General features: G+C 39.4%; 1 protein-coding gene across 1 annotated transcript in view; it reads right to left on the bottom strand.

The window, feature by feature from the left end:
- Positions 1-5,088: 5,088 nt before the first annotated feature.
- Positions 5,089-27,429, bottom strand: part of LOC122790534 — a 184,477-nt gene continuing 162,136 nt past the window's right edge. The window contains exon 4 of the mRNA XM_044058083.1: positions 5,089-7,091. Within this exon, the coding sequence (XP_043914018.1) occupies positions 6,787-7,091 (305 nt within the window). The 3' untranslated portion in view covers positions 5,089-6,786. The remainder of the gene's footprint in view (positions 7,092-27,429) is intronic.

Genomic DNA, 27,429 nt, shown 5'->3' with positions numbered 1-27,429 from the left:
GCTGCCTATGTAGGATTCCACAGTGGGCCACCTATACATCACAATTTACAGGTAGTCATGTTTGTGTGCCATCCATTTTACTATGTGTGCAGGTGGGGAGGGGTGTCAGTCCGTGGGAGCCTACACTGTCAAGGTATGTGCTATACGTTCCCTCTTTGCCAAGGCGTAGGCACATTGGGCATGCCTCCATCTGCCTACTGGGGCTGGCACAGTGTGTCCGTGGTCTGGATCCCTCTGTGCCTGTGTTGGCCTTGGCAGTTGCGGTGGGCTGTGAGGCCCTCCCCCATTATGACCCTGCTGCAGCTGTTTCCACAGGATCATATTATGTAGCATGGCACATACTATGAAGATGTGGGCACACGTGCCTGGAGAGTACTGCAAGGATCCACCAGATGTGTCCAAGCACCGGAACTGTGATTTCAGCATCCCAAACACATGCTCTATAATGATTCTGGTTTGTGCATGTGCCTCATTATGGCGTTCTTGCATTGGTGTGTGTGCATTTCTGATGGGGGTCATCATCCACAGCTACAGTGCATAGCCAGCATCCCCCACAAGGTGACCTTGTAGGATGTCCCCCTGACAAATACCTGATACAGCTGTGAGGCATGCCAGATATGGGAGTCGTGGTAGCTTCCAGGGCTGCCAGCACACACATCCATGATAATGCCCTGGGCATTGCACATGACCTGGCAGTTGATGGAGTGGAATCCCTTGTGGTTTATGTAGCGCCTACCATACTCACTAGGTGGTGACTTAATTTGTATGTGTGTGCAGTCTATCGCACCCAGTACCTCCGGGTAGTTTGCCACATGGTGGAAGTGACACATATTGCTGGCCAACTCCTCCTGAGTTTGGGGGAAGTGTATATGCTCATTGGCATGTGGTAACATGGCATCCAGGAACTGGTGTAGTACCCTGGATGCCGATGCCTGTGAGATCCCCATTATATCTCCAGTTGGCCTTTGAAAGGTACCTGTGGCTAGTATTTGCAAGCTTACACATACCTTCATGTCCACTAGGATGGGTTCCCCTCTGTTGTTTCTGGTTCTCAGGCGTGGCCGGCACAGCTCTACTATTTGCTGTAAGATGTCCCTGTCCACCCTGTAATGCTCTACTATCTCCAGATCATGTAGCCCCTGGTAGGTTACCCTTGGTCTGAACACTCTTCTCCTCCTCCAAGGCCTACGGTGGTTGTTGGCATCATCCTCCACAACACTGTCGGTCTGTAACACATGCTGATGAATCAAAGCTATGGAAGCTCCCAACATGTACATTTTTAAAGTTCGCCATCTGTTTACACCTATGGTGCAGTGTTTGGGAATACACAGGTGTGTGTTGGGTGCTTTCACACTTTATACTGTTTTGCTGTGAATGCTGATGATGTCATTGGGTGTGTATGTACGATCGTGGCTACAGGTATCTTCAGTGTTTTATTTACGAAACCACTATTGTGCTCCCTTGGTGTTGCATTACATTTGGATGCCATGAATTACCTCCTGCCCTTCCATTTACATTAGTGCACGTTACACCTACCAGTTGCTGGCATGCATCCAGCTGCCTGCTTTCATTTGTACTTTCCTAGACTTGGCTTATCTTGCATACTGTGTGCTATTGCCAATCTACTGTGGGTTTGCTTTGCTCTGCTATGACAGTTCTCCTATCTTTGAATTCCAGGTCTTGCACACCTTGCTTTGCAATCCTATGCCTCCCCTATCCTGTTTTGCAGGTTTATGCATGCAGGCTTGTCTACTGCCGTCGATTGGCCGCCATGTGTTGATTGGTGTTAACTGCTCATTAGTACACCGATTACCCTGCTTCGGCATTTCCTTCTTTTCTTCCCCTGACCTTCCTGTTTGTGCTTTTGTTCGCGGCACATGCATCCGCTCACCGGGTTTCGGGCACAAGTTCATCCCCATACACATGCGCTTTCGGGCACCATGTGTGCTCTCAGCTAAACAGTTCTATACCCTCCTCCCCACCCCTGTCCTTAAGCTTTGCTTAGCAATGGCCAGGCCAGCTTTGCATTGCTCCAATGTGCTTAATGATACGGTGGCACACCCCTCTGCTGATATCATGTATCACCTTTGATACACTCCTCGGTGTTATAGCGCTGCGCCGTCAGGTACATCCTTAATCCGGCGGGACATTTGTGATTCAGTATTACCTGCCTCATTTGCATGGCATTGACTACTAATTCATAGTTACAGCGCTGAACACTGTCGCGGGCCCCTGGCAACCCTTGCGCCTTGCTTGTGGTGTGCCATGCCTACCATTGTATATTATGGTGTAATCCTAATTTGTCTTTCACTGCGATTTTCTGTCATTTTTATATATTTCCTTTGTATTCCTGTTTGCACACACATGCCTTGCGGTTGTACTGTGTGTTACTGTGGACATGACATTAAATGTGTTTTGTAGGTGTTGTGCATCTTTTCTTGTGCCATTGGCTGTGTATTTGTCCATTGGCATATGTTAACTTTGTAATACATGCATGTGGTCCGCTTACATAACTCCAATGTTCTGTTTGGGAAAATGTAAACCATGTTTTTTGGTTTACATTTCTGTGGGCTTGCGCTACGCCTGCACCACTTCGTGAATTGCTGTATGCCTTCATTAGCATGGTGTGACACTGCGCATGGGGTGATTTGCATACCTATGCCGAGGTCTGCGTAGCTCTGGCGTACGCCGGTAGTGCATGTGAGATTGGTTCGTACCTGAATCGCTCGGCGGACATATTTGGTGTTATGCCACCTATGCTACGCCTGCACCTGGCGCAAGCTTCATGAATCTGGGGGCATGTCTTTGAGCCAGGGAACATGGTGGAATTACATCTAAGTTGCCACTTCAGTTCCTTGCACTTAAGAAAATCATCAGCTGAACCCCCCTCCCCCAGGGCCCAATTCAACATGGTCAATAACTATATACTTAAAAAAATGTGAAGGATAATTCCTGATATGCTGATACAAGGCATTTCTCTCATCATTTTTTTTTGATAGCATACTGATGTTGATAGATTCTATTCCTAAATGCACTTTTGGTTTTACCCATATAAAATCCTTCACACATTTGGCACTTGGCTAAGTAAATGACCCTGTTACGATCACAATAATAATTATGCTTGAGTTTAATGATACAATAGCCTACCACCAGGAGGAATGAGGCCTCCAGGATATGTCTGCATTGTGTACAATGGCCACATTTGACCATTTTTACATTGCTATACACTCCAAAGGGTCTCTCATAAGTGCTCTAAGGGTTAATATCTTATTATGATCAAAACCTGAATGGTTACACAGAAATTCATAAAACCATTCTATCCCTTCCTCATGTGGAATAATCAAGATAAGGTCTTTGATGTCTATGGTAACAAACAATAAATCATCTAAGTATAAATCATGTGCAACCTTAGAAAGAAGATCACATGAGTCCTTGAGCAGATATGGGTCTTGGTTAAGTAAAGTGTTGGTATGAAAATCAATATATCTGCCTAAGGGAAAAGTCTTGGATGCTTTAGTGTCCACTATAGGCCTTAAAATGGGATTAGCCATGTATTTATCCACTTTAGGGATCGCAAATATGTTGGGGATTCTGAGGTATGGTTCTTTAAGAGAAAGGTGTTCATCTCCACTAATCTTTTGTGTTGAACAAAAGGTCGTCCGATAACAGGTCTATATTTTGATAGGCTATATTCATTTTGTTGATGGAAACCTCCTCATAAGTGTCCGTATATAATAGCCCCAACATTTTGTTGACATAATCATTCATACTCATTACCCCCAGACCCCTACCTTTGCCAGGCTTCATAACCCTAACCTGCTTATTATTAATAATGTCATTGAAATGACCATTCACTAGGCTTTAAATAAGAATAGTAATGAAAAGGGAGAGATAGCTGGATATGCCACTCCAGCCTCGTAATCCTGTTTGCCCCTTAACAGTTTTCTAGAATTTTTAGCTTTAAGCTCCATCATGTGGTTGTCTATTGGGGCAAATAATGCCCTATATTCATCCATTTTCCCACAGAAGGATGATTCAGAATGAATATGAGTGTCCAACATTGTAATGGTTTCAAGTACTGCAGATAATTTGCTGTCATTGTTCCTGATTAGAACTTCTAAGAGTTTGCAGCCATGTCTATTGAATAAATTTAGCAACTCATAATGCAATTCGGAATCCTTGACGAGCCCAGTTGGGTACTTCCAGCTTCTCAGGCCCTTGGGAATGCATTCATTCCTCAAATACTCTCTAAGGGATCTATTCTCTAGCTGGAGCTTTTGATACTTGAAAGCATGCTCATTGAATGATTTGAGTGGTCTTTCTACAGATCTAAAGTGCATTTCCTGGTTTTCTGGACCAAAATGCTAATCATTACCTCATTGTAGCTTTTAGTGGAGCTATCATGTTTCACATTTATTTATTTTTTTATATTGACGTGTTTACGGTTAGGGAACACTGTGTTTTTAACTGTTAATTAAACTTAATTATTTCCTTCGTCATGTGATTTGAGCAGCCTATATATGCTGGTTTGTTTCATTCTTTGTCATTCCGATGAAGTCCACAGAACCAGGACAAAAGCACTAACGTTTAATAAAGAGTGGTGTGCAGTATCTTATTTTTCTTCTTTTAGTTTATAAGAGCAATATTTAAAATCTGTCCCTATTTTTAGGCCTTTGTCCCACCCATTATTTTAGCCTTTGTCCAGATTTCTTGTGTTTAGAGCTTGAGCAGTACGATCTGTAGTACTACGTTTTTCTTGGAGGTGTAGCATCACCACTGAAGTTGTAAAAAGGTTTACAACTGACATGATTTCCATATTATGAAGTGATAACCATCATGATATCACTGCACTAGTAAGGTCTTTGATGATGGAAATGTACTTTAACAAATGCAGATTTTAAAGGTAAACTGTAAAAATGACATTGTTACATTGGAAAGCAGAGCAAAAAACATCAAAAATATTTTTTTCAGTAATGACCTGAATCACCTTGATCATATGAAGTGTGCAAATGAATGATTTTATTTATTTATTTCCATTTGTTTACCTGGAAAGTCTAACTGGACAAATAAGCCCCTTTTCACATGAGGCCCAGGGAGGAAAACTCCACAAGAAATAATGCCAGTAGTACACAGTGAACTTACAAAACACACTAGTAACATTTAAGAGCATTACATACAAAGCTCCACAAGAACTACTTACAGAAGTACTTATACAATGTACAGACTGCTCAGGTAACATTAGCAGCATTACATATAAATTGAGAATGAATAAAGTAGATGTATTATGAAATAAACAAGTATATTTTGTAGCAACATGCAAAGGGTGCAGTTAAGTAGTAGTACGTTAGATCTCATATAATTGTAAGCATTTTGTCATAAGAAGACTAGAAGACAGTAAAATAAAAGAGAAGAGATAGTCACTAATGTGTATCTGTATATAACAGAAGTAGTTTAGCAATATTTTAGCCTAGGGAAGAGCAGGGACATAGCGAGGAGTTAAGCAGGAACAATTTTAATTTATCTTTGAAGACGTATTGCTGAGAAGTCTGATTGGAGAGGGAATTGAGTTCTAGGATTTTGAGATACAATTGGAGTAAAGATCATTTTCTGTTTTGTTGTAAACTTTGTGAATTGAGTGGAGATGTCTGTCAGTAGACTGTAGAGCCCTACTGGTGGAGTTGAGTTATATTATACCATTTAGGGTGGGGTATTTTTCAGGATGAAAGACTAATATGTGTGCATATTGAAGTTGAGAGCAGGTGAGAAGGTGAGGAGGTGAGGTAGCTCAAGCCAATACAAGGTGTCTGAGGGCAATACAGTGATGTGTGGAGTATGCCTTGTTGGGAGAAAATTTGTTTATTTTATTATAACAGTACTCTAGTTTAGCTGTCAGGATGGACTGGAATTTGATAAAAATAGGAGAGTCATACAGAAGTGTAGGCAGTGGGTAGGTAGATGTTGATCTTATCCGGTTACTTGCAGTCATATATTGTTTGGCTCTATATAGAAGACTTAATTTCTAATTTTTTTTTTTTGACTGCTTGTTAGATGTGGAGGTTAAAATGCCATCATGTCATCTACTATAACCCCTAATAATTTAGTACTGGATATTATCTCAGTATGATATGGACTGCAATGAGCTGCTGGAATATAGTTCTATGATTTTTGGACTATTTGCAAATTTGCTAATCTATAAAATTAAACATTTCATCTTATTATTTCTTTGAATAGGAATTCATCAGCTAAAGTAAACAGGAGCAGAAAAATTAGCAGACTATTTAACCAAGTATTCCCATTTTCACTGAGGGTATGAAATGTCAGTGTTAGTATTCTAAAGTTAGCGGTGTGTACACTGAAGCCATCACACAATGCCCAGGGCATTTTAATTTTCATCCCATAATTTTTCATTAAATGTGATTGGAGTTAATTGTTGTTGGAAATTCTCATGTGAAGTTTTCCATTTTTTACAACTGGGCTTTCATCCAGGAATCTGTATTTTACATGGCAAAGTTTTCAGACCTCTGAATTTGCTATTGGGCATGTTTTTCACCATGGTTAATCAAGAAACTACTCCTAAGGTTGTTTTCCTGTAACAGTAAATATCAGCTAGCATTAGTAACAGTGTAAGTTTCTTCAGCATTCTCAGTAAAACAGGAAGAGTATACATTCCATGAACTATAAGTCAAGTGAATAATTCGATGTAATATTTTGTCATTTAGCACTTTTGCTGCAGCAATGTTTGTACAACTGAATGCATATGATAAAGAGAACTGATTATAGTTGCATTTACTTACGATTCACTAGCAAATGCAAAGGTTCACTCTTTTGTGAAGGAATAAGCCATTCCCACACTTCCATTTTAAAGATGCAGGTGAACGTTAGTGTGGTAGTAGAAGCATCGCTTCCTGGAAGGTCATATTTGCACTGGTTGTTTGATGATATTTCCTTGCAGATTTCATTTCCATTTTCAAAGAAGGAGTAACCTTTAACAAAATGGGCAGATGGGCCAGAACATACCAGTGTAATAAATTGTCCTGTGGTATATGTCTGGCTTTTTGGTTCAATCGATATTTGTGGGCCTTTAGGAGCATCTGAAATAAGAATAAAAAATGATATAATTCATACATCTATTTTTGTACTTTTTATGCAGTTTTGTACTATAAGGAAGTGGCAAATCCTCAGTCAGGAACTGTGAACCACTGACTACTAAGTTTAGAGTTAGGAACAACTCATGGATATTTATGTATTATTGTTCATATGGACTAGGTTGTATTCTATACAATAACAGGCAAAATGAAAATCAGAAGACCAGTTCTTGCACGTGTAGCTGAAATGGCGAGTGCACTACTGTTACAGCTTGCATATCATGATCACAGAATACAGTCAGGTTTGGCTATGTGAAAAATCCCTGTTCCATTTATAATGTCACAATAATACTCAAACACAGAGTGCCTGCTACTATTATATGATATTGAATTTTTTGTAGGTTTGTGTATTTCCTTGTGGGTGATCTGGATAGAGTGACTTTATCATGTTTTATGGTAGCACTTTCAGGAACTTTGTTATTCACAATGTATCTCTTTAAATATAAATGACCCCAGCATAATTTATAGAAAAAGATCCTCATAGTTTATGTCTTCTCAACAGGTTCCCAAGTTCCTCTTCCCTGAGCAGTAAGTACATAAGTTACAAGACACAGAGGATTAAAATGCGATGAATTTATGCCACTGGAATGCATTGCTGATGCAGTTGCTATGTGTGTGCACTCGTACGTGTGCGTGCATGTGTGTTGTGTGTATGTGTGTGTGTGTGTGTGTGTGTGTGTGTGTGTGTGTGTGTGTGTGTGTGTGTATGTGTGTGTGTGTGTGTGTGTGTGTGTGTGTGCACGCGCATGTGCACATGTGTACCAGCAGTGATTCCTTTTTTTGGGAGATTTCTCCCTTTGTCATGCTTGTATAATCACAGATTTGGTACACATACATTTGGGTGTGTGGGATATTACCCATCCCTCTCACTTTGTGGGTACAGGGGGTTTGCTTGACTTCAAAAAATGCTTACTATTCATGTTTTACCCCTTGTTTATTTCAAGCATTGTCAGTGATACAGTTTGGTTGCATTTAGTTACTCGAAGTTTCATAATGGAACTTAAGTTTTCCTTACCTGCAAAGCACAGAAATTATTTAATTCAAAAAGAATATGTAAACCATCTACCAACTCATTGCACTCCACTTTTATTTTATTTTTTATTTAATTTTGAATTTGTTAACTGGGGTAGAACACTGATTCCAGTAGTCCTATTTCACAGTTCGGGGTAAACACAATAGATAAATGACATTATATACAGAGTGAATGACAACATGAAATGTATACATATATTATATGCAAAGTGCATGTCATAGTTGGCTTGACTGTATAAAAGCAATATATAAATGACATTATATACAGAATGCCTGACAAAACACAATATGTATACATACATGCATACATTATATACAGACTGGAAATCAGAGCTGGCAGGCTGAAATAACCAGAATCAAAAGTAGAGTCAGAGCAAAGTATGCAGAGGTCAAGTTATATGATGAGAGATATAGCAGATGCATTTTCTTAGAGTCTTGAAATGAGTTTGTATTTTTAATTGGAAAATGGGTTAAGAGGAACAATCTTTAACAGAAGAAGGGAGAGATTCCCATGGTTTGGGTCCAATAACTGAGAAAGCATGGTCTATGCAGTGAAATCTAGTTTGGGGGGTCTGGAGGACAGGACCAGAATGGTTAAGATTTCTAAGGTAGTATGTTGGTGCATCTCTGAATAGTCTGGAAGTTCTGGGTCACACTTGATAAATTTAAATAGTTTAAAGGCAAGTAGAGAGTCAGCACTTTGTTATCACACTTAGCCAATTAGTTTTTTTTTTTCAGTTGATTTGCAGTGGCGTTCATTTCCTGCAGAGAGAGTGAAGAATCTGCAAATGGCTTTTAAGATAGACTGAATGGTGGATATATTTTGATTAGAGGCCGCAGCAATTAAAGAAAGACAATATTCTAGTTGAGCCAGTAAGATACCTTTACCGATGGCATTTCTACAGGTTGTGGATAGAAAAGGGGAGATCTTATTAGCTCCGAATAGGAGACAGCTGATTTTTTGTACATGTAGTCCAGATGGAGTTGGACATTTAGGAAGGGGCCCAACTTTAGAATTTGAATGAAGTGACATTTTCAATAGCATTATTAAAATTATTGAGGATTTTTAGAGGCATAGAAATAGAAGTAAGCTTTTGCCTAGTGCCAAAATGCATTGTTTTTGTTTTAGAGGAGTTTAGTAGTAATTGTTTATCATAGGCCCATTGAATAAGGGCATGAAAATCAACCTGAAGTAAAAGTTCAAGAGAAGAGACAGAATGGTTGGAGCAGAATATGACCATGTCATCAGCACAAAGCAGGAGAGAAAGACAAAGTAAGTCAAAAGAATGCTTGTTTATGTTGATAGAAAAGAGGAGATGTCAGGGACACCTTTCTGCAGAGGGACAGATGCGGAGGCTGGTGAACTGAAATTAACTGAGAAGAGGTAGATATAGAGATACTTTGTGAACCAGAGCAGTTTGTCATCACTAATGTCTATTTCACTGAGATGGTCTAGGAGAACTGTGATCAACAAAATTAAAGGCTCTGGTGAGGTCAATAAAAATTGCTGCAGTAATTATGCCTTTGTCCATCCCAAGAATAATGTTGCTGCTGAGTGCCCTGATAGCTGTGGATATAGTGGGAACAGGCCAAAAGCCATGCTGCTTTTGATAGAGATGGTGGTATTAGCTGATATATTAAGTGAGTTGCAAGTAAAGTAATTGTTCTAGAATCTTTCCAAGGGTAGGAAGAATAGAAATGGGCCAAAAGTCTGATAGATTGGAAGGATTGAGTTTCTTAGGGAGAGGCTTCACAATGGCATTTTCCATATATTTTGCATAATATTAAGTGTAATACACGGGTTGTCGATATGTTTCAATGAGGTTATGATGCTGTCTATAGAAAGATAGATAAATGAATAATGGGAGAAGGTTATTGGTACCAGGAGGGTCAACCAAGTTTAATCTGTTCAAGCAGAATGTGGATGTCCTTGGATGTGGTAGTTCTGAAGTAGAGTAAAAAGATGTGTGTATGTATGACTTAGCCATACCTCTAACAACATTGTTAAATCTCTGTCTCCATACAGGCTTTGTACCAAACAAATGGAGAACAGCTGCAGTCATTACCCTGCATAAGGGAAGACTTGCCATGGACCCAGGTAGCTATAAACCCATAAATCTGACCAGCCTCATATGCAAAGCCATGGAAATACTTATCATGGAACTAATCAGTAAGGACATGGGGAATCTGTAAACCCATCTCAGTTTAAATTCATCAAGAGCCGGTCATGCTTGCTCAACCTGATGGATGTTTTTTTGTTGAAAAGGTCACCAAAGGGAAGGATCCGGACAAAATGGTACCCACCACATATTTCAACCTGGCTAAAGCTTTTGACACAAGTCCCCCCTCAGGCAGAGTAGAAAAGCTAAATAAACTGAAAATAAACCCCTTATGTCACCCATTGGATTAACAACTGGCTCACAGATAGGGTGCAAGAAATCAAAATAGGAGAAGTTTCCTCCACAAAGTGACCAGCCACCAGTGGAGTCCCCCTGGGGATTCTGTGCTAGGACCTCTCCTCTTTGGCTTCTACTTTTCTGAAGTAAAATCCAATACCAAAGGACTCTGGCTGACTAAGTTTGCAGATGACTTGAGGGTAGGAGCAGTCATTGAATCACAAAATGCAGGAAGGTTTGTCCCAAATAAATAACTGGTGTCAAGAACATGGACTGAAATTAAATGCCAAAAAATGCACTACTGTATCATTTGGGAAGTTTCTATTCCAGGAAACTACCACATTGGCAATACGCCTCTAAGAATGTTGTTCAGCCTTTGGGAACTTATGTGGACAGTGACCTAACTTTTAACCAACATGTGTCCATTGTTGTCAGAAAGTCCTTCTGTATATTTCATAGCTTGTAAACAAAGAGATTGTGTCTACAGCTCAAGATGTCATTGTCCTGCTTCACTTAGCCCTCATCAGGCTAGCCAGTGAGAATGTTGCCCCCTTTGGCATGTATGTGTCCAAACACATGCAACAACTGAAACACCTACAGCGATACTTTAGTAAAAGGATACAAGGCCTAAACAGCATGTCTTACATGGACCGACTCAAAGCTCTGTCACTGTACTTGGTCTCCTACAGACTAAGAGGTGGCCTGTGTCTGGTATACGTGGCATCATCTGCCCCATTACTGATGGATTTACTGCACATCAGAAAGTCAAACGGCATCAGAAATAGTCAGTCTGGGGAAATAAGTCTCTTCTGCAAAATCAACAGAGTGGTTTGGAGGGACAGGTATATCTTGCAGAGGATACCACTGGCCTGAAACAGTCTCCCCATCCACATAAAACAAAGCTTATTCCTGTCCATATTCAAGCACAACTTGGATATATGGCTGGGAAACAGAAAATTTGCCCCAGGGCTGCCCCCTGCACTACTAATGAACAGTGGCAGCTCCTAAATGCTTAATCACACGTATGGGTCACATCAAATTATCTATAGTATGATCCCAGTTATTATCATTAGGGAAAATAAATATGTATCAACCATGGGATGGGTAAGGGCAATCTCCGGCCAAATGGGATAGGTTAGTCTGAGAATAAATAAAGAAATTAGTTAAGCTTAAAAAGGTCCACAAGGGCAACTAGCCTAGTAGTTACCTTCTGAACTTATGAACCTATGATGGGAGATGGGAGTGATAGATAAAATACGGAATTGGCTAGAAAAAGGGGTGGGATGATTGCTGAAATTAGAAGGGAAATCAGAGGCAGAAAGTTAACAGGATATGGAATTCATGGAGGGAAGGCTCTTCTGTCCTGTAAGATGGTTGACTTCCTTCTAGAAGTTTTTGGGTGATTTTATTAGTGAGGGTTGGTATGATTTCATCAGGTGACTTTTATGACAGCATATACATTGATTGGTATGGTCACATAGTTGGGTGTAGTGCTGTCTGTTTATATTAGTAGGAAGTGCTTTCCAAGAACGCCATGCCTTGTCTCTGAGTTTGAGGAGAGCTTTAAGCTCATAGGATTACCAGTTGTTATTTTTAGGTCTGTGGAGTCTTTGGATTACTGGGAAGTAGGAGTTTTGTACATTAGTCAGTATAAAGGTGACCGTTAAGCTGTTGTCTGTTTCAACATAATAAAAAAGAAATAAAGTACTTTGAAAACATAGTCTAGATTTTCCAGAAGGGACTCAGGAAACTGTGCCGCTCAGAGAAACAGAAGTACCACTTGACAGAGCAAAACATCAAATAAAGTGATTTCAACAAAAAGCAACAATGTTTAACTCACACATGCAACATGTAAAATACTGCCCACTCCAGAAAAAAATAAATAAGTGCAGCTCATAGGCACAGTGCAGTACTATGAAAGGTTAAAGGCAACAGTTCTTTATTCTGTGCAATTGTGATATAGTTGCAGTACTTTAATCTTGGCAGTTGTGATATAGTTGCAGTTTTCATTGTCTGACTTTTTGTCAGAACTGATAATTTAGAGCACACTACATGTGTTGTGTATGCAAATATTTCATGCATTCTGTCTCAACAGGATGTAGGTAGAAAATGTCAGATGAAGACAGACATATTTTTTCTTGCCAAGAGTATTTCAGAATAATAATAATAAAATAAATGAAGAGATATAGCAAACTGGAGAAATTGGCTAAGGACACTGACATGGACTTCATAGATATAATTATTTACGAGGACAGTCTAAGAAATATAATACTAACTACCAAGAAGCAAGGTTTCATTTACAGAAAAATGCAAATATTAAAGCAAACTGTGATATTACGGATAATGGTGTGTTCACCCTACAGGAGGATAAGATGATTAGCGAGTTCATCTAAAAATAATTTGAGTTCGATTCGGTTACATGCCAGAAATAAATAGACAGCAGTGTTTTAACAAAATAAAATCTTCATAGTCCAAGAATATGAGATCAAAGAAGACCTTGTAAACAATAAGACTGCAAAGGCCCCAGATCCTGATGAGGTTTTTAATCAACTGTTGAAAGAAACTGCCGAAGAACTGACACTCCTGTTTTTCATAACTTTATATAATAAAAGTTTGAAAAAAAGAGGAGGACGTGCTAAGTCAGATGAAAGCTAATACTACTAGTTAAAAATGGAAAGTCAGAGTGAAAGACAATAAGGATTTGTTAGTTTGATGGTGCATTTGGAAAGGTCATGGAGAAAACTGTAACTAATAGATTACTGGATGACCTTTGAACTAGAGGAATATGGAATTGGAAACAGAATGCAGAATACCTATGTGAGAGTAATTTCTATTTTCAAAGGGTTTTGGCTTTTGAAAAGTGTCCATAAAAAAGTTTGTCTACCCTGAGGACTGATTGTCAATGCATGCAAATACTCACCCAGTGTTAGTCCTGCTTGGGGATGGAGGAGGGCAGACATGCGTAGGGAGCACAGGTGGGACAGGACTTACACAGTAATACAGTATTACTGTTTCATAATATTGTATGCAGACCTTATCATTCTTGGCAAGATTGCTTGTTACTAAAGAGCATACTGCAACACAATATATATATATATATATATATATATATATATATATATATATATCAGGAGTTCTGGTTGAGTGTACACTATCACTGGCGGGAACACCAATACATCACAGGTGCAGATGGTGAGAGTTAGTGGTTATTGTTGCAAGTTACACCATATCAGGAGGATTGCATTAACAGTGATAGTTTGCTTTAAAATAAAAGTGTTTTACTTTTATATTTTGTCATTTGGTGTTGGCGTTCTTACTCAGCTCTATGTTGTAGAGTAATACATCAGCATAAGAGGTGGACTGGTATGTTGTGTACATGAGATTATTCTTGGATATTATCTTTCAAGGTTTCAGTAGGGCTTTTAACACTATTAATCATAACATGTTGATCAGAAAATGGCTTCTTCTGGGGATTACTTTTACAGTGATTACAATGTTCCCAGCCAAACTCAGTGATGCTTTGATGAGCATTAAGATCAAGGAAGAAGATAATAATTGTCATATATGGACTGCAGTGTCTCCAAGTGGTCATTATTGGGTAAACCAGTATTTGTAAGTCATGTGAGTGATAGAAAGATCTTCAACCAAATCCCATGCATAAAATGTGTAGACAACTTTAAATCTGGAATATGTACTTTCAGTTTGGATGATAGTGATGTTATTATCCAGGACTTTCCTGATTAACTTTGATGTCAGGTTATAGTGATGAAAACAGAGATGAATCCGGATAAAGCAGATATTATGACACATTTGAGGAACTAATAATATTACTAAAGTACTGGAACTGTAAAAAGATAATCTCACATAGGCTGCAGAATGGCATACGATTCTTTAATCTCATTTCTCTCTGATAAAATATTTGGGAAATGTATCAACGTGCCTGAGGACAACTGCTCACTTTGAATGTGATCCAGATCCCACTATACCTGAAAAGTGACCCTTTCTCTTTTTTGTTCTTAATTAAAATGTACTAGAGCTAATTTTAACATTCTGTAGTGCGTTTATGAGTTGTGGTAATTTTTTCAGCTTAGTTAGTACTCTCCTAGTAAGAGAAAAGTCTACTGCTATTGTTACAGTCAAATTTTGCTACTGGCTGCAAGTGTAGCATGTTTTTAATTGTCCTGTATGCTGCAGTTTGCCTGCTTAAACTGGGGAAGTGCTGCACATTGCCCAGTATGGCAGTGAACTGTTAAGAAGTATTTTGCGACAGATCCAATGCACCATCTGGTTCAGTAAAATATCTCTTTAAGAAGCGGTAATGTCCCCACTCTGAGCCAGTAATCAAGGAGCCTGAATCTTCACAACTGGCACTGGAGAGAGATGTTTACTTGGAACAAAAATGGATATATCCAGTATTTCCAGATGCAGCTCTCTGCATCAAGCACAATTTCCCTTAAGAGCACACAGGGAAGACACTCAGTCTGAGGTCTGGGTTTCCCCCTCTGTCCAGATCCCCAGTAAGACTCCCAACTGGCACAGCTGTAGGGTTAAGTCCTCAGCCGTGTGTAAAAGCCAGGTCCTCCAGAACCCTCTCTGTGAAACAAGTGCATCATGTCAGTGCTCCAAGTAGCTGACACACACACACACTTTGATATTTGATTTTTACACACACACACACACACACACACACACACACACACACACACACACACACACACACACACACACACACCTGGGAAAGGCTGTCACAGATATACTAGCTATGCCCCTTCTGCCCAGACTATAAGGTAGTTACAATACCACCAGACACCCCAAAGCCAGCTACTCTAAGGCTCTTACAAGGGTACCCAATTATACTGAGTGAAATTAATATTAATACAAATTATAGTGTTTGACCTATGCAGTAAGGCTTCCATGCAGAAGTGGCCACAGTGTCACCAAATAGATACAAGTCCTCTCAAAGTTTAAAATATTCTCTAAAGGACCAGCCACAATGAAAAGTTCAAATACATTTAATAATAAATAATAAAAGAACATGAAAATACTAAATATCTATTTACAATAAACACCATTTTGGGTTTGTCAAAAGTAGATCCTTCTTTCTAAACTTAGTGAATCTGAAGACATTATCAATGTTTTTGGTGAAAACAAATCACTACACACCACTTACCTTGACCTGTTACATTCATTACCGAAAAGATGGAAGTATTTTGTTGTACTTATCTTGTTATATTTTAGCAGCTGTTTAATTTATTTGCTGTTTTTTTCTGCACTTTACCTAAAAATGTACAGTTGACTGTCGCTTTAAGTAGTTAATTACATTGTATTACATTGTATCTGATAGTTCTAGGGTTGTTGTAGCTAGTCTTTGTGGTCTTCTTTACACATGGGCTCCAAGCCAGCCATTCTATATTAAGATGTTTCTTCTGCACTCTTGTGGCAGAAGTGTGCTGATTTAGCCTCTCTGAGTTGATGAGTGCTGGTAGAAGGCTTAATGGGTGCTTTCCTGATTGGTAGTTAACTTAAAACTTGTTACTCTTTGCTCATATTTAAGCCTTGCATTTGTGCGGTGCTGCAACCCATGTAGCAAAAGTTGTCAGTGCCCTGCATAGATGCAAAAGCCTTGAACATACGTTTTTCCCTAAACAACTGTCAGTGGAACCTTCCAAATCTTTCTGCTGCTCTAGGAGCAACTGAGATGTGCATTAAACAGTGTTGCCTTATCAGTCAATCTTAGCCTATGGTACCCCTTGTAGTTTCTGAGATACCAGCACAGTCCTGACAAAATAACCCATCCTCTTCCCTAATAAAACATACAGTAAGTACCTGATATCATGGACAGGCAGTTTCCCTTAATGTCTGTGGCAAGCTGATGGACATGGGCATCCTGAGGCAATGCAGCAATTGTCTCATGTATGCTGACAACCACTTATTAAACAAACTAATACTTTATGTGAAAGATTAAGTTACACTATGACATTGAAGGCAAGACTCTCACATATAAACAAATCAAATGCCAAACAGGTTGTCAGCATACACACATATTACTTCCCACACTAATTAAGGACAAGGCACATAAACCCATATATGTGGAGGTACTCAGAGGTAAATTACCAAAAGACCAGAGTCCTCCCAAGCATTGCCTTTAGAAACCACTTACTCATGCAACAATGCAAAAAACAACAACACATAATATGACATGCACCAGTGTCTCAACAAATAAGCCCATAAGGCATAACACCACAAATCCAAATGTAATGGTCATAGGAGAGTCCATAGGGAGACACACAGATGTCCCACTCACCAGGCTGGATATGGAGCAGGTTATGGTTAGCTGCCTGTCAGGTCCCAAGATCTGTCAAGTCAATCAAACACTCAAGTCACTCAACCACAAGTACCAGTATGACTCTGTGATAGTCCATGTGAGAGTGAATGACTGGTGACATGTGTTAAATAAATTTGTTAGAGTCAGACTGTAAAAATCATTGAGTTATTCAAAAACAATGTCAATCAATAACAAACAATAATGCAGGAAAACTCAAGTATCTTAAAGCTCTAATGTACATTAGGAGGCAAAAAACCATACACAAAGTTTCTATAGAATTTTGACTGATTTTATTCAGAAAAGGGCACCAACTTTATACATGTCATTATCAGTTTTGCCCACCTCACTGGCGTGGTCAGTGACAGGGTCTTTACATCATAGTAATTCATAAAAGTGCTGAATTTGTGTTTTTCAAAAGTCTTTTCCCATGTGAATGTTACAGCCTTGCAAACACCTGGTCAGTCACGATGACCTCCTGAGGATGTAGCCAATTCAAGGTTCTCTGATTAGTTCGAATACAATAGATGTATGTCTTCTTTAATGCCTCTCTTTGTCTTCCTAGTTCAGCTGCACTATCAGAGATAGTGCCACAAGGCTACTCTCCTGGTGGAGGCAGGAAAGAGGACACACATGCGAACAGATTTATTATTTTCTAACTTTGCAAAATAATCTTACTTGAAAGACATGAGCCAGGCTGTGTTTGCAAGCTGCCAAGGTCAAATTTCTGATTACACTGCAGCTTGTGCTTCAAGCAATAATATGCAGGTTTATTTCTACTATTATTCTAGTAAGACAGAATTAAATGCATTATATACTACTTTCCAAACTTTGTTCTCTTTTATGGATTTAAGTACATTTATTTCTAACTAAAGCACACGTTTCTATCTAATTTTGATCACACAACTTATATATGTTTGAATGTTTAAATACACATCTTCCTAAGCAGCACACATTGTAAATATATTTTTCTAGGCAGCATGTATGTAAATATATTTTCTAAGCAGCATGTATAGATTTTTCTAACATTCTCCCTCCTGTTAATGCATTTAATGCTATTTGAAACATAAACAGTATTATTTCATTTCTTAGCTTTTTCCTTTCAAGGACTCTCAGCTAAGTAAGTCATTTGTTTTATATTTCAGATAGACTTTCACTTGGTATCAACAAATTCAATTCCATATCTTGGTACATAGTTTCAGTCACTGACACATCAACTAAGTCTTTAACTAATTTTTTCACACAGGGTATCCCGCAGACACATGCTCCAATTATGAGCAGTACCACACAAATTGCAATCAGAATGTTCATAAGGACCGACCCCCACCCCCCAAACAGATTCTGGAAAAAGTTCGTCAGTGGGTTTGGGCCTGGTTCCGCCATTGCTGACACCTGCTGTATTACCTCCAGGTGATCATTAATTTCATGCTGGTTGTCTGGAATGTACGCACAGCATTCTTCTTTGATAAGCGCGCACGTACCACCTCTCGCCGCTAGGGTGAAGTCGAGAGCCATTCGGTTCTGTAATACAACTGTTCTCATTGCATTCATTTCATCAGTCACAAGTTCAAGAGCGGAAAAAGTCGCATTGCTCATTACTTCGAGGAGTTTTGACAATTTCCTCAGTTCCCAAATTGATTTGACTGCTCCGTAGGTTGGGAATATCCCAGCCCAGGATATAACACTGTCACCCAAGTCCATATGGGTCAATTTTTCTTTGTCCTTCACAGACGAATGATCCTTCCAGCTTGCTTCAATCTTACCCACTGGATTAGTAGGTTTTCTGACTGTATTTTCGGCTTGCTGAGCTACGTTTCTCACATTACGTATTTTACCCAGGGGCAATTCTGCAGTATGTCTTATGGCTGGAACCAGATAACCCAAAAAACAACTGCCGGACCAATTCTCAGGTAACCATTTATAGGCCTTTTTCCCACAAACAAAATAACAGTTTTCTACTTTTGTACTGATGCGGGTTAACCCTGAATGAAACATTTTCTTATCTATAACAGATAATTGTCTATATATTTCAGGAGTTTTTTGCACATCTCTCAATGTTGTTTTCATCAAGCTTAAGTATGAACCATAATTTGTGCTACAACTAGTACCTTGGTCTATAGGTTTTATATAACATTTGTAAGACACAGTTATGTTACAGTTACTCCAACCAACCTGGAGTGTATCATTTTAACAAAACAAACAATTCCTTTCTGAGTAACAGGCAAATATAATGCCACTTTGTCTTGTGATCTCACAGTGCCTGTGTCAAATAACAGGTTTTCCCAAGTTTCATTTATTCCCAAGGGGACAGCAGACATCAAAAGTCCTCCATATGCTGTGGGTATTGCAGTACAAACCCAGCAATTTGAAACGTTCATAGTCTCTACATAAACTCGTTTCATAGCCAGGTATGTGTTAAAGTTTGGGTGCCAGTCTATAGCCAGTCCTTCATCACGCTTTTATTAATTTCACATCTGTAGTTATATGCAAGAAAAACCATAACAACAAAAGGTTACTACAAACATAGTTATTAAGTGTATGATCAGTAGGCCAGTGAACCAATGTCTCTGGGGTTGTTTCACATTTTTATTCATTCTGCCTCTGGCCATCCTGTTCCTGTGGTATGTCCAAACTAAATTTCTTAACAGGTTTGCAGTGGGTTAAATGAACCCAAGATGATCTCTCAGCAATTTTCACTGCAGTGGGTGTTGCCAATAGTACCTGGTACGGACCTTCCCACTTTGGACTCGCCCAGTTCTTTCTCTTTATGATTTTCAGCCAAATCCAGCACCCGGGTCAGCACGGCCTCTGGTTTTGCTTCTTGTTTATCTGAAAAGAGTTCAACTGCAAAACAGTCTTATTTGTTAATAACTTCTTCATATAACTAGCTAATGAGCCATCGGCCTCCAGCTCTGCAGGCATGAGGGCCTTCCATTGTGGCACACAATATGCCCTTCCAAACACTATCTCAAAGGGGTCAAGCCCTTTACATTTGGGACAGTTCTCATGCTCAGCAGTGCTAAAGGCAGACAGCAAATCCAAGTTTTCTGAGTCTCACTCATTAATTTTCTCAACTTGTTTTTCAAGATTCCATTGTACCTTTCCACCAGCCCTGCTGACTGAGGGTGATAAGCACAATGGTTTTCAAAGAAATCCCAAAAAATCTCCCAAGCTGTTGAACTGTCTGGTTTACAAAATGTGTTCCATTGTCACTATAAATTCTTTCCGGTATGCCAAATCTAGGAATAATTTCTTTTACTAGGGCTTTTGCTACTGTTGCTGCATCCGGATTTCTAGTTGGAAAAGCTTCTACCCATTTTGAAAACATATCTATGATCACTAAACAGTATTTTTTCCCTTCACATTTATTCAGTTCTATGAAATCCATACAAATAGTATGGAACGGGTAGGGTGGTGTTGGAAAGCTCCTCGCTTTGGTTTAAATGCTCCTGTGCATGATGCTTGCTACAAATATGACATGTTGCGCAAAATTTTTGTGTATAATTCAGAACCATATGTTTGGAATGTTTTGTTAACTAACTGTACCATCCCCCCTGTTGAGACATGGCTCTGCCCATGACTCAACAAAGCTGCATATCTAAATAAATTAGATGGCAATATGGGCTTTTTCTTTGGAGATGTACAGTCCCTCTTTAAGGATTGCTCCTCGTTTTATCCACTTTTGCTTTTCTGCTTTTGTAGCTAATGTCTGCATTGTTTTCAACATGTCTAAATCAAGAGTCTCAGAAGGTTGTAGTTCTTCATTTAAAAGCACAGTTTCTGGGTCTGAGGCAGCTTGCTTCGCAGCTGCATCAGCCGAGCATTCCCTTTGAAATTCTATCTTGTTGTTTGGTATGGGCTGCACATTTACAGATAGCTATTCTAGTGGGTAACTGAATAGAATCTAGCAGGTTCAAAATCAATTGTGCATGATTAATCGGCTTGCCAGTAGATGTTATCATTCCCTGTTTTTCCATTGTTGTGCAAAGACATGCACTGTGGAGAAAGCATACTGACTGTCAGTATATATGTTAACACATTTGTCTTTTGCCAGAGTGCAAGCACGTGTTAAAGCTATCAATTCTGCTGCTTGAGCTGACAGGTTATGTTGCAGGGTTGTGCTTCTATGATTTCGTCATCAGTTACTACTGCATAACCCACTAGGTTTTTCCTGTAGGACCTCGTCTACAGGACCCATCTAAAAAAATGTCACCTCTCGTCAGCTAAAGGTACATCAGTAAGATCTTGTCTGGGTGTGGTTATTTGTTCCACTTCCTGTAGGCAGCTGTGGTGTGCCATCCACAGGAATCGGAAGTAATGTCGATGGATTTAATGTTGTACAACGTTCAATTGTCATATGGGGTTGACTCAATAGTATGGTCATGCAAGAAAGATGTCTGGCAGGGGATAAAATGCTATTTTTCTTGCAATAAAATTATTGCAACTGCATGAGGTACTCTCAACGTGAGAGGATGAAATAATACCACTGAGGCTGAAGCTTGCACTGCCATAGCTGCTGCGACTACTGCTTGTACGCAGGGTGGTAATGATCGTGCCACGGATCTAACTGTGATGAATAGTAAGCTATGGGGCGTTGCCGCCATGTTGTTGCGCCAGTACTGACGTCATATATCCCTGCCTACAATCTACAGTTTGGAAAAATCTCTTATGGTAATTGGAAGCCCTAAAACTAATGATGAAGCTATCAGTTGTTTTAGTCTACAAAAGCTGCTTCTGCTTCTGGAGTCCAGTGCAGTATTTCTTGTGCTGCCATTGGTGTTTTAAATATTAAATCAGCCAATGGAGCCGTTTCTAAAGCATAATTGGTATCCAACTTCGACAAAATTAGTCGCTCCCAAGAAGGACATCATTTCCTTTTTGGTAGTTGGTCTAGGTGCTTGTAAGATAGCTGTTTTCCGATCTTCATCTAATGTTCTACCTTCTTTGGATATCACATATCCCAGGTATTTAACCTGTTCTTTCCAAAGTTGCAATTTATGTTTGTTCACTTTATGCCCCTGCTCAGCTAAGAATTTCAACAATGCTATTGTATCTTCCCTACACTGCTGCTGGGTAGGGGCTGCAAGCAGGATGTCATCTACATAAAGTAGTACTTGGCTGCCCTCCGGTGGAGAAAACCCTGCCAGGTTGCTAGCCATCTCTTGTGCGAATATTGTTGGACTTTCACTATATCCCTGTGGTAGTCGAGTGTACGTATACCTTTTGCCCTGAAATGTAAATGCAAACCAATGCTGGCTGTCAGGGTGGATAGGTATTGAAAAAAATGCATTGCTAATATCTACCACGGTGAAGTATTTTTGTTGCGGTTTCAAATCGTTTAATAAGGTATGTGGGTCTGGCACCGTAGGTGCTCTTGGTATTACCGCATCATTTACAGCTTGCAAATCTTGTACCATCCGCCATTCCCCGTTTGCTTTTTTTACAGGAAATAGAGGAGTATTACATGGTGAATCTAAAGATTCCACCAGTATCCCTTTCTTAAGTAATGCCATTATGATAGGTTTGATTCCCTGTTCCGCATCCTTACTCAAAGGATATTGTCTTTTTCTTGGTCTAAAGGCTGATTTTGGTGTAATAACTACTGGCCCTGCTGTTCGAATAAGTCCTACATCTGATTTTCCTGTTGACCAAAGAACATTTGGTATTTCACTCAAAGCTTTTTCTTCTTCTTCTATCAAGAACGCCAGTCAGCTGTTTTCACTCTGTTGTAAGTGTACAGCTGGGCGTGCTTGTGTTAACCAATTCAGTTTCTGTTTCTGTACTCCTAAGTCCGATAATTCTGAGTCAGTTAGTCTCTCCCATCCTGTCACTTTGTCACCCAAGTCTACCCACCTAACATTCTTGTTTTTGGTTAGGCTAACATGTGGTAGTTTATTGGATTTGTACAATTCCAAAAACTCCTGAGGTAACGAACAACTCACTACACTGTTGCCCTCAGTGTCCCAGTATAGGGTCCGTAGTACCAGTCTATTTGCAGGATTCCTGAACAACTTTTGTTCGTATTCTTTATCAGGTCCTGGTGTGCTACAATAATATAGGGTACAATGTAATAAATGTTGCTGGTCAACATCGAGGGGAGGCACCTTGCTGGTGGCTACATTCATCAGTTCCTTGGTCACTGCCCCTGGACCGGTTGTAACCAGATCCTGGCTGTACCAATAATAAGCCTCACCCTCCGACCGTACTACAAAAGTATCAGTTTGTCTCTGTGCTTCCATACCGTTCATGGTAGGGACTACTGCTATGCCAAAAGTTGCATAAGATCTCTTCCTAATAAGTTCATGGGGCATTTGGCAGAAAGTACTATTTTACTTCTTTGGGTCATGCCGAGACAGGGTCAGTTATTGCTATATCATGGGAAAGAGGTTCCCTGTACAGCTGTCCGTTTGCTGCTTTCACTAATATGTAATCAGGTGACTCAGAATGTTCCGTAACTTTGAAGGATGTATCAAAGTTCGTGATGCTCCTGAATCACACAAAATTTGACTTCTCCCTTCCACCAGAAGTGTAACTTCCGGTTCGTGTCTGCTAAATAGAGCTCTAAGCTCAGTAATGCCAGATCTAAAACTTCACTCTCCCCAACTTCTACATCCGGTTGCATGTCATTTATTTCTTCTAAGGTATTTACATCATTCCCCTGCTCATTAGTCTCTCCTGGTGACTGCTGAGCAGCATAACTGTCATATAGTCAATCCTCATCTTCCTTATCCTTTTTTTCCGCAGGTGCCTTGCTCCTGCAATCCCTTGCCAAATGTCCCTTCTTACCGCAATTGAAGCATTCACCTTTTTTCTTTCTGCTCTCATAAATTTCTGAGTTTCTGTCAGAGCGTTTGTTACCCTGAGTATTTTGCTTACCCTTTTTGGCTGCTTGTACTACAAAACTTCCGCACCGTCTTCAGCTGTGAAGACCTGTTTTCTTTTCTTTTTACTGTTAAAATGTTTTTCGGCATGTCTAGCATACTCTAACAAGGCTTGAAGCCTACTTGTTCGATGATCTATCATGTGCTTCGTGATGAAGCTATTGATAGGGGCAATACAACCTTTCAAAAATGCATTCTTCAATTGTTGTTCATATGAGCTATCATTCTTTTGATTTTCAGGAACAGGCATGCCACTATGGTTATTAAAACATTCTAATAATCTACCATAGTATGCATCCACTGTTTCATTATCTCGTTGTATGCATTGATTAATGCAAGTCCAGTCTGCCCTAGGTTTCCATTTTTCAGTAATGCGGTCTGTAAGACCCTTCAATCTAGTATCTAGTTCTGCGTCATTATGTGGGAGTGGCCTGTGTTATGCGTCACGGGCATTCCAGGCCACAAATCATGTGCCAGTCTGGACCTAAAATTTGTCTAACTACTCTTTCTACCTCTTCCCCATTTAAGTGGTAACTCAATCTCATACCCTGTAAATCCTGTAGAAATTTCTCAAAGTTAATTTTTGGATGGGGAATTCCTTCTGTAGCTTTTCGGATGTCTTCCGGTGTCCACGGTCTATACACTAAGAGAGTTGAGGCCTGGCCCTCCTGTCCTGCCTGTGGGTTTGCTACTTCTATTAATGGACAGATTTCCTCACTCTCATCTAATAAACTTCCGCTTGGTTGAACATCTATAAGCGTTTGACGTGTTCGGGATCTAGTCCCGATAGGTTCTCTTATAAATGGTTGTCTTAATATCCCTGTTGTCTCTGGGTAACGTGGGGGGGGGTTCAGCCCGCCCTCCCGCTTCATATTCTGAGTAAGGCATCGGTGGACGTGGTAGGGGAGGGACCGATGCTACTATTATGTTATTATCCTCTTTGTCTAAAAATAATGCCTTTGCATTTTTATTTTTCTGTTCCTTCGTTCACTTCCTCAATCCACCTATGTGCTTGAGGAACACCCAACTGTTGTTGTTTTTTTGCCTGACCTTCTGCGTCAGATTTTAACTGTTTCAAAAGTTTTACTAATGACATTTTATCTAATTTACCATCAAAGTCATACTTGTTAACCCATTTTGAAAAATATCTCACATTATCTGCTCTCTGTAATTGCATATATTTTGCATCTTCTGTTAGGCGGTCACGTGACCCTTTAGTGCATTCATTTCCCATGTCTCTGAAAGAGAAAAAAAAAGAGAGAGAGAGAGAAAAAACAGAACTGTTACGTAACCTTTTCTCTTGTACCACGTGGTATCTTATTCCCCGTATTCACAGTAGTGTCTAGAATGACTGTTTACTTTGCTTTGTTTTATTTCCTGAGCTATGACTCAAGATACAATACTTCGACTACCCCTCTCCCTGCTATCACAAACCTTAGCAATAGCACAGTGTAACCTGGTCCCGATCTAAAACAAAACAAAGAGAGGAATTCTGCTTACCCGAGCCTCCTGCTTATGTTTGATATGCTTTTAGGACCCAGTTTTCCGCTGCCACAGATCAGACAAGTGGACAGCCTCTTTGGGCACGACAATTCAGTCGGAGGTCTTTCCTTCTTCTGCGCAGATTTCGGTACCACCTATATATTCTGACCTGTAGCTTACCAAGGGAATCCGGCTCGAAGGACCAAGATGTTAAATAAATTTGTTAGAGTCAGACTGTAAAAATCATTGAGTTATTCAAAAACAATGTCAATCAATAACAAACAATAATGCAGGAAAACTCAAGTATCTTAAAGCTCTAATGTACATTAGGAGGCAAAAAACCATACACAAAGTTTGTATAGAATTTTGACTGATTTTATTCAGAAAAGGGCACCAACTTTATACATGTCATTATCAGTTTTGCCCACCTCACTGGCGTGGTCAGTGACAGGGTCTTTACATCATAGTAATTCATAAAAAGTGCTGAATTTGTGTTTTCAAAAAGTCTTTTTCCCATGTGAATGTTACAGCCTTGCAAACACCTGGTCAGTCACGATGACCTCCTGAGGATGTAGCCAATTCAAGGTTCTCTGATTAGTTCGATTACAATAGATGTATGTCTTCTTTAATGCCTCTCTTTGTCTTCCTAGTTCCCAGCTGCGCACTATCAGAGATAGTGCGACAAGGCTCTCTCCTGGTGGAGGCAGGAAAGAGGACACACATGCTAACAGATTTATTATTTTCTAACTTTGCAAAATAATCTTTACTTGAAAGACATGAGCCAGGCTGTGTTTGCAAGCTGCCAAGGTCAAATTTCTGATTACACTGCAGCTTGTGCTTCAAGCAATAATATGCAGGTTTATTTCTACTATTATTCTAGTAAGACAGAATTAAATGCATTATATACTACTTTCAAACTTTGTTCTCTTTTATGGATTTAAGTACATTTATTTCTAACTAAAGCACACGTTTCTCTATATTTTTGATCACACAACTTATATATGTTTGAATGTTTAAATACACATCTTCCTAAGCAGCACACATTGTAAATATATTTTTCTAGGCAGCATGTATGTAAATATATTTTCTAAGCAGCATGTATAGATTTTTCTAACACATGCCTGTCTGGACTATATGAAGAGAGACAGGACAGATCTCTCAGGTTATGTGTCACAGGCAGGTATAAGCCTAGCTTTAACAGCATTCTACCTTCTCAAAGGATGATGCCACAATATAAACAAAAAATGATTGACTTTAACAATTGGCTTAGTTTCTGTGACAAACTGAAATGCTGCTAGCCCAGCTAGCTGGAATTTTGTAAATAATTATATGTCACTTGAATATATTAATATGATTTATACAGAAATGTGACAAAAAGGAAATACTGCCAGTCCAGCTATTTGGAGTTGTGTAAATAATCATATGTCATTTGTTAATAGCACTATGATTCATATGCTTGTCTTACAAATGTAAGAAAACTATATGCTATGTGTGTATTAAACTGCTGGTGCAGAAGTGTGTGTAAAGTACTGAATTAAAATTTGACAACAGTGTACCCTACTGGAAAAGAACAGAAATGTATATGGACTATATGCCTTTGCAAATGTATGTTTTAATGGTAGAAGCCGGAACATATAGAGTCAACTTGTAAACCCTCAAGAAAATAAGTTGAAATTGTTTACAATTGTGTTATCTCCCAGTTTCAGCAAGACAGGATGTCTGCAGCTAAGAGTTTCTTTCTATTGTCTTGGAGAGAAGTAATTACTAGGTCTAAAATGTAAAAGTACTTAATTGTTTTACGACTTGCAATTCTAAGCAAACATCTGACAGATCAGTATTTTTGACACATATGTGCTAAATTTTAAGTTTCTGTTGGCCTGGGAATTGAGGGCAGGTGACCAAGAGTGAAGTCATCCAGCTGACTCAGCAGTAATGTTTGATAGTAATTTAAGAACTATCTCAGAGAGTGAGCGTGTGCATTTTGTATTTGTCTTTGGACCTAGAAACATCAATTCAGCACTTCTCATCTGTATCTGTCTTGCTCTGTAAATAAGTTATTTAGGTACAGTAATTTCTCTTACAGATAGATAGGAATATAGTAAGATTAGTTTAGATGTTTTCTGTATTTATTTGAGACTGCCCTGCAATGTTGTTTTAAAACATTTCCTATG

Source organism: Protopterus annectens, chromosome 16.part0, assembly GCF_019279795.1.
Source record: "Protopterus annectens isolate FY-2018-M chromosome 16.part0, PAN1.0, whole genome shotgun sequence".
NCBI lineage: Eukaryota > Metazoa > Chordata > Ceratodontiformes > Protopteridae > Protopterus > Protopterus annectens.
The sequence above is the reverse complement of the archived record's forward strand: the minus strand, read 5'-3'. Positions and strand labels throughout refer to the sequence as shown.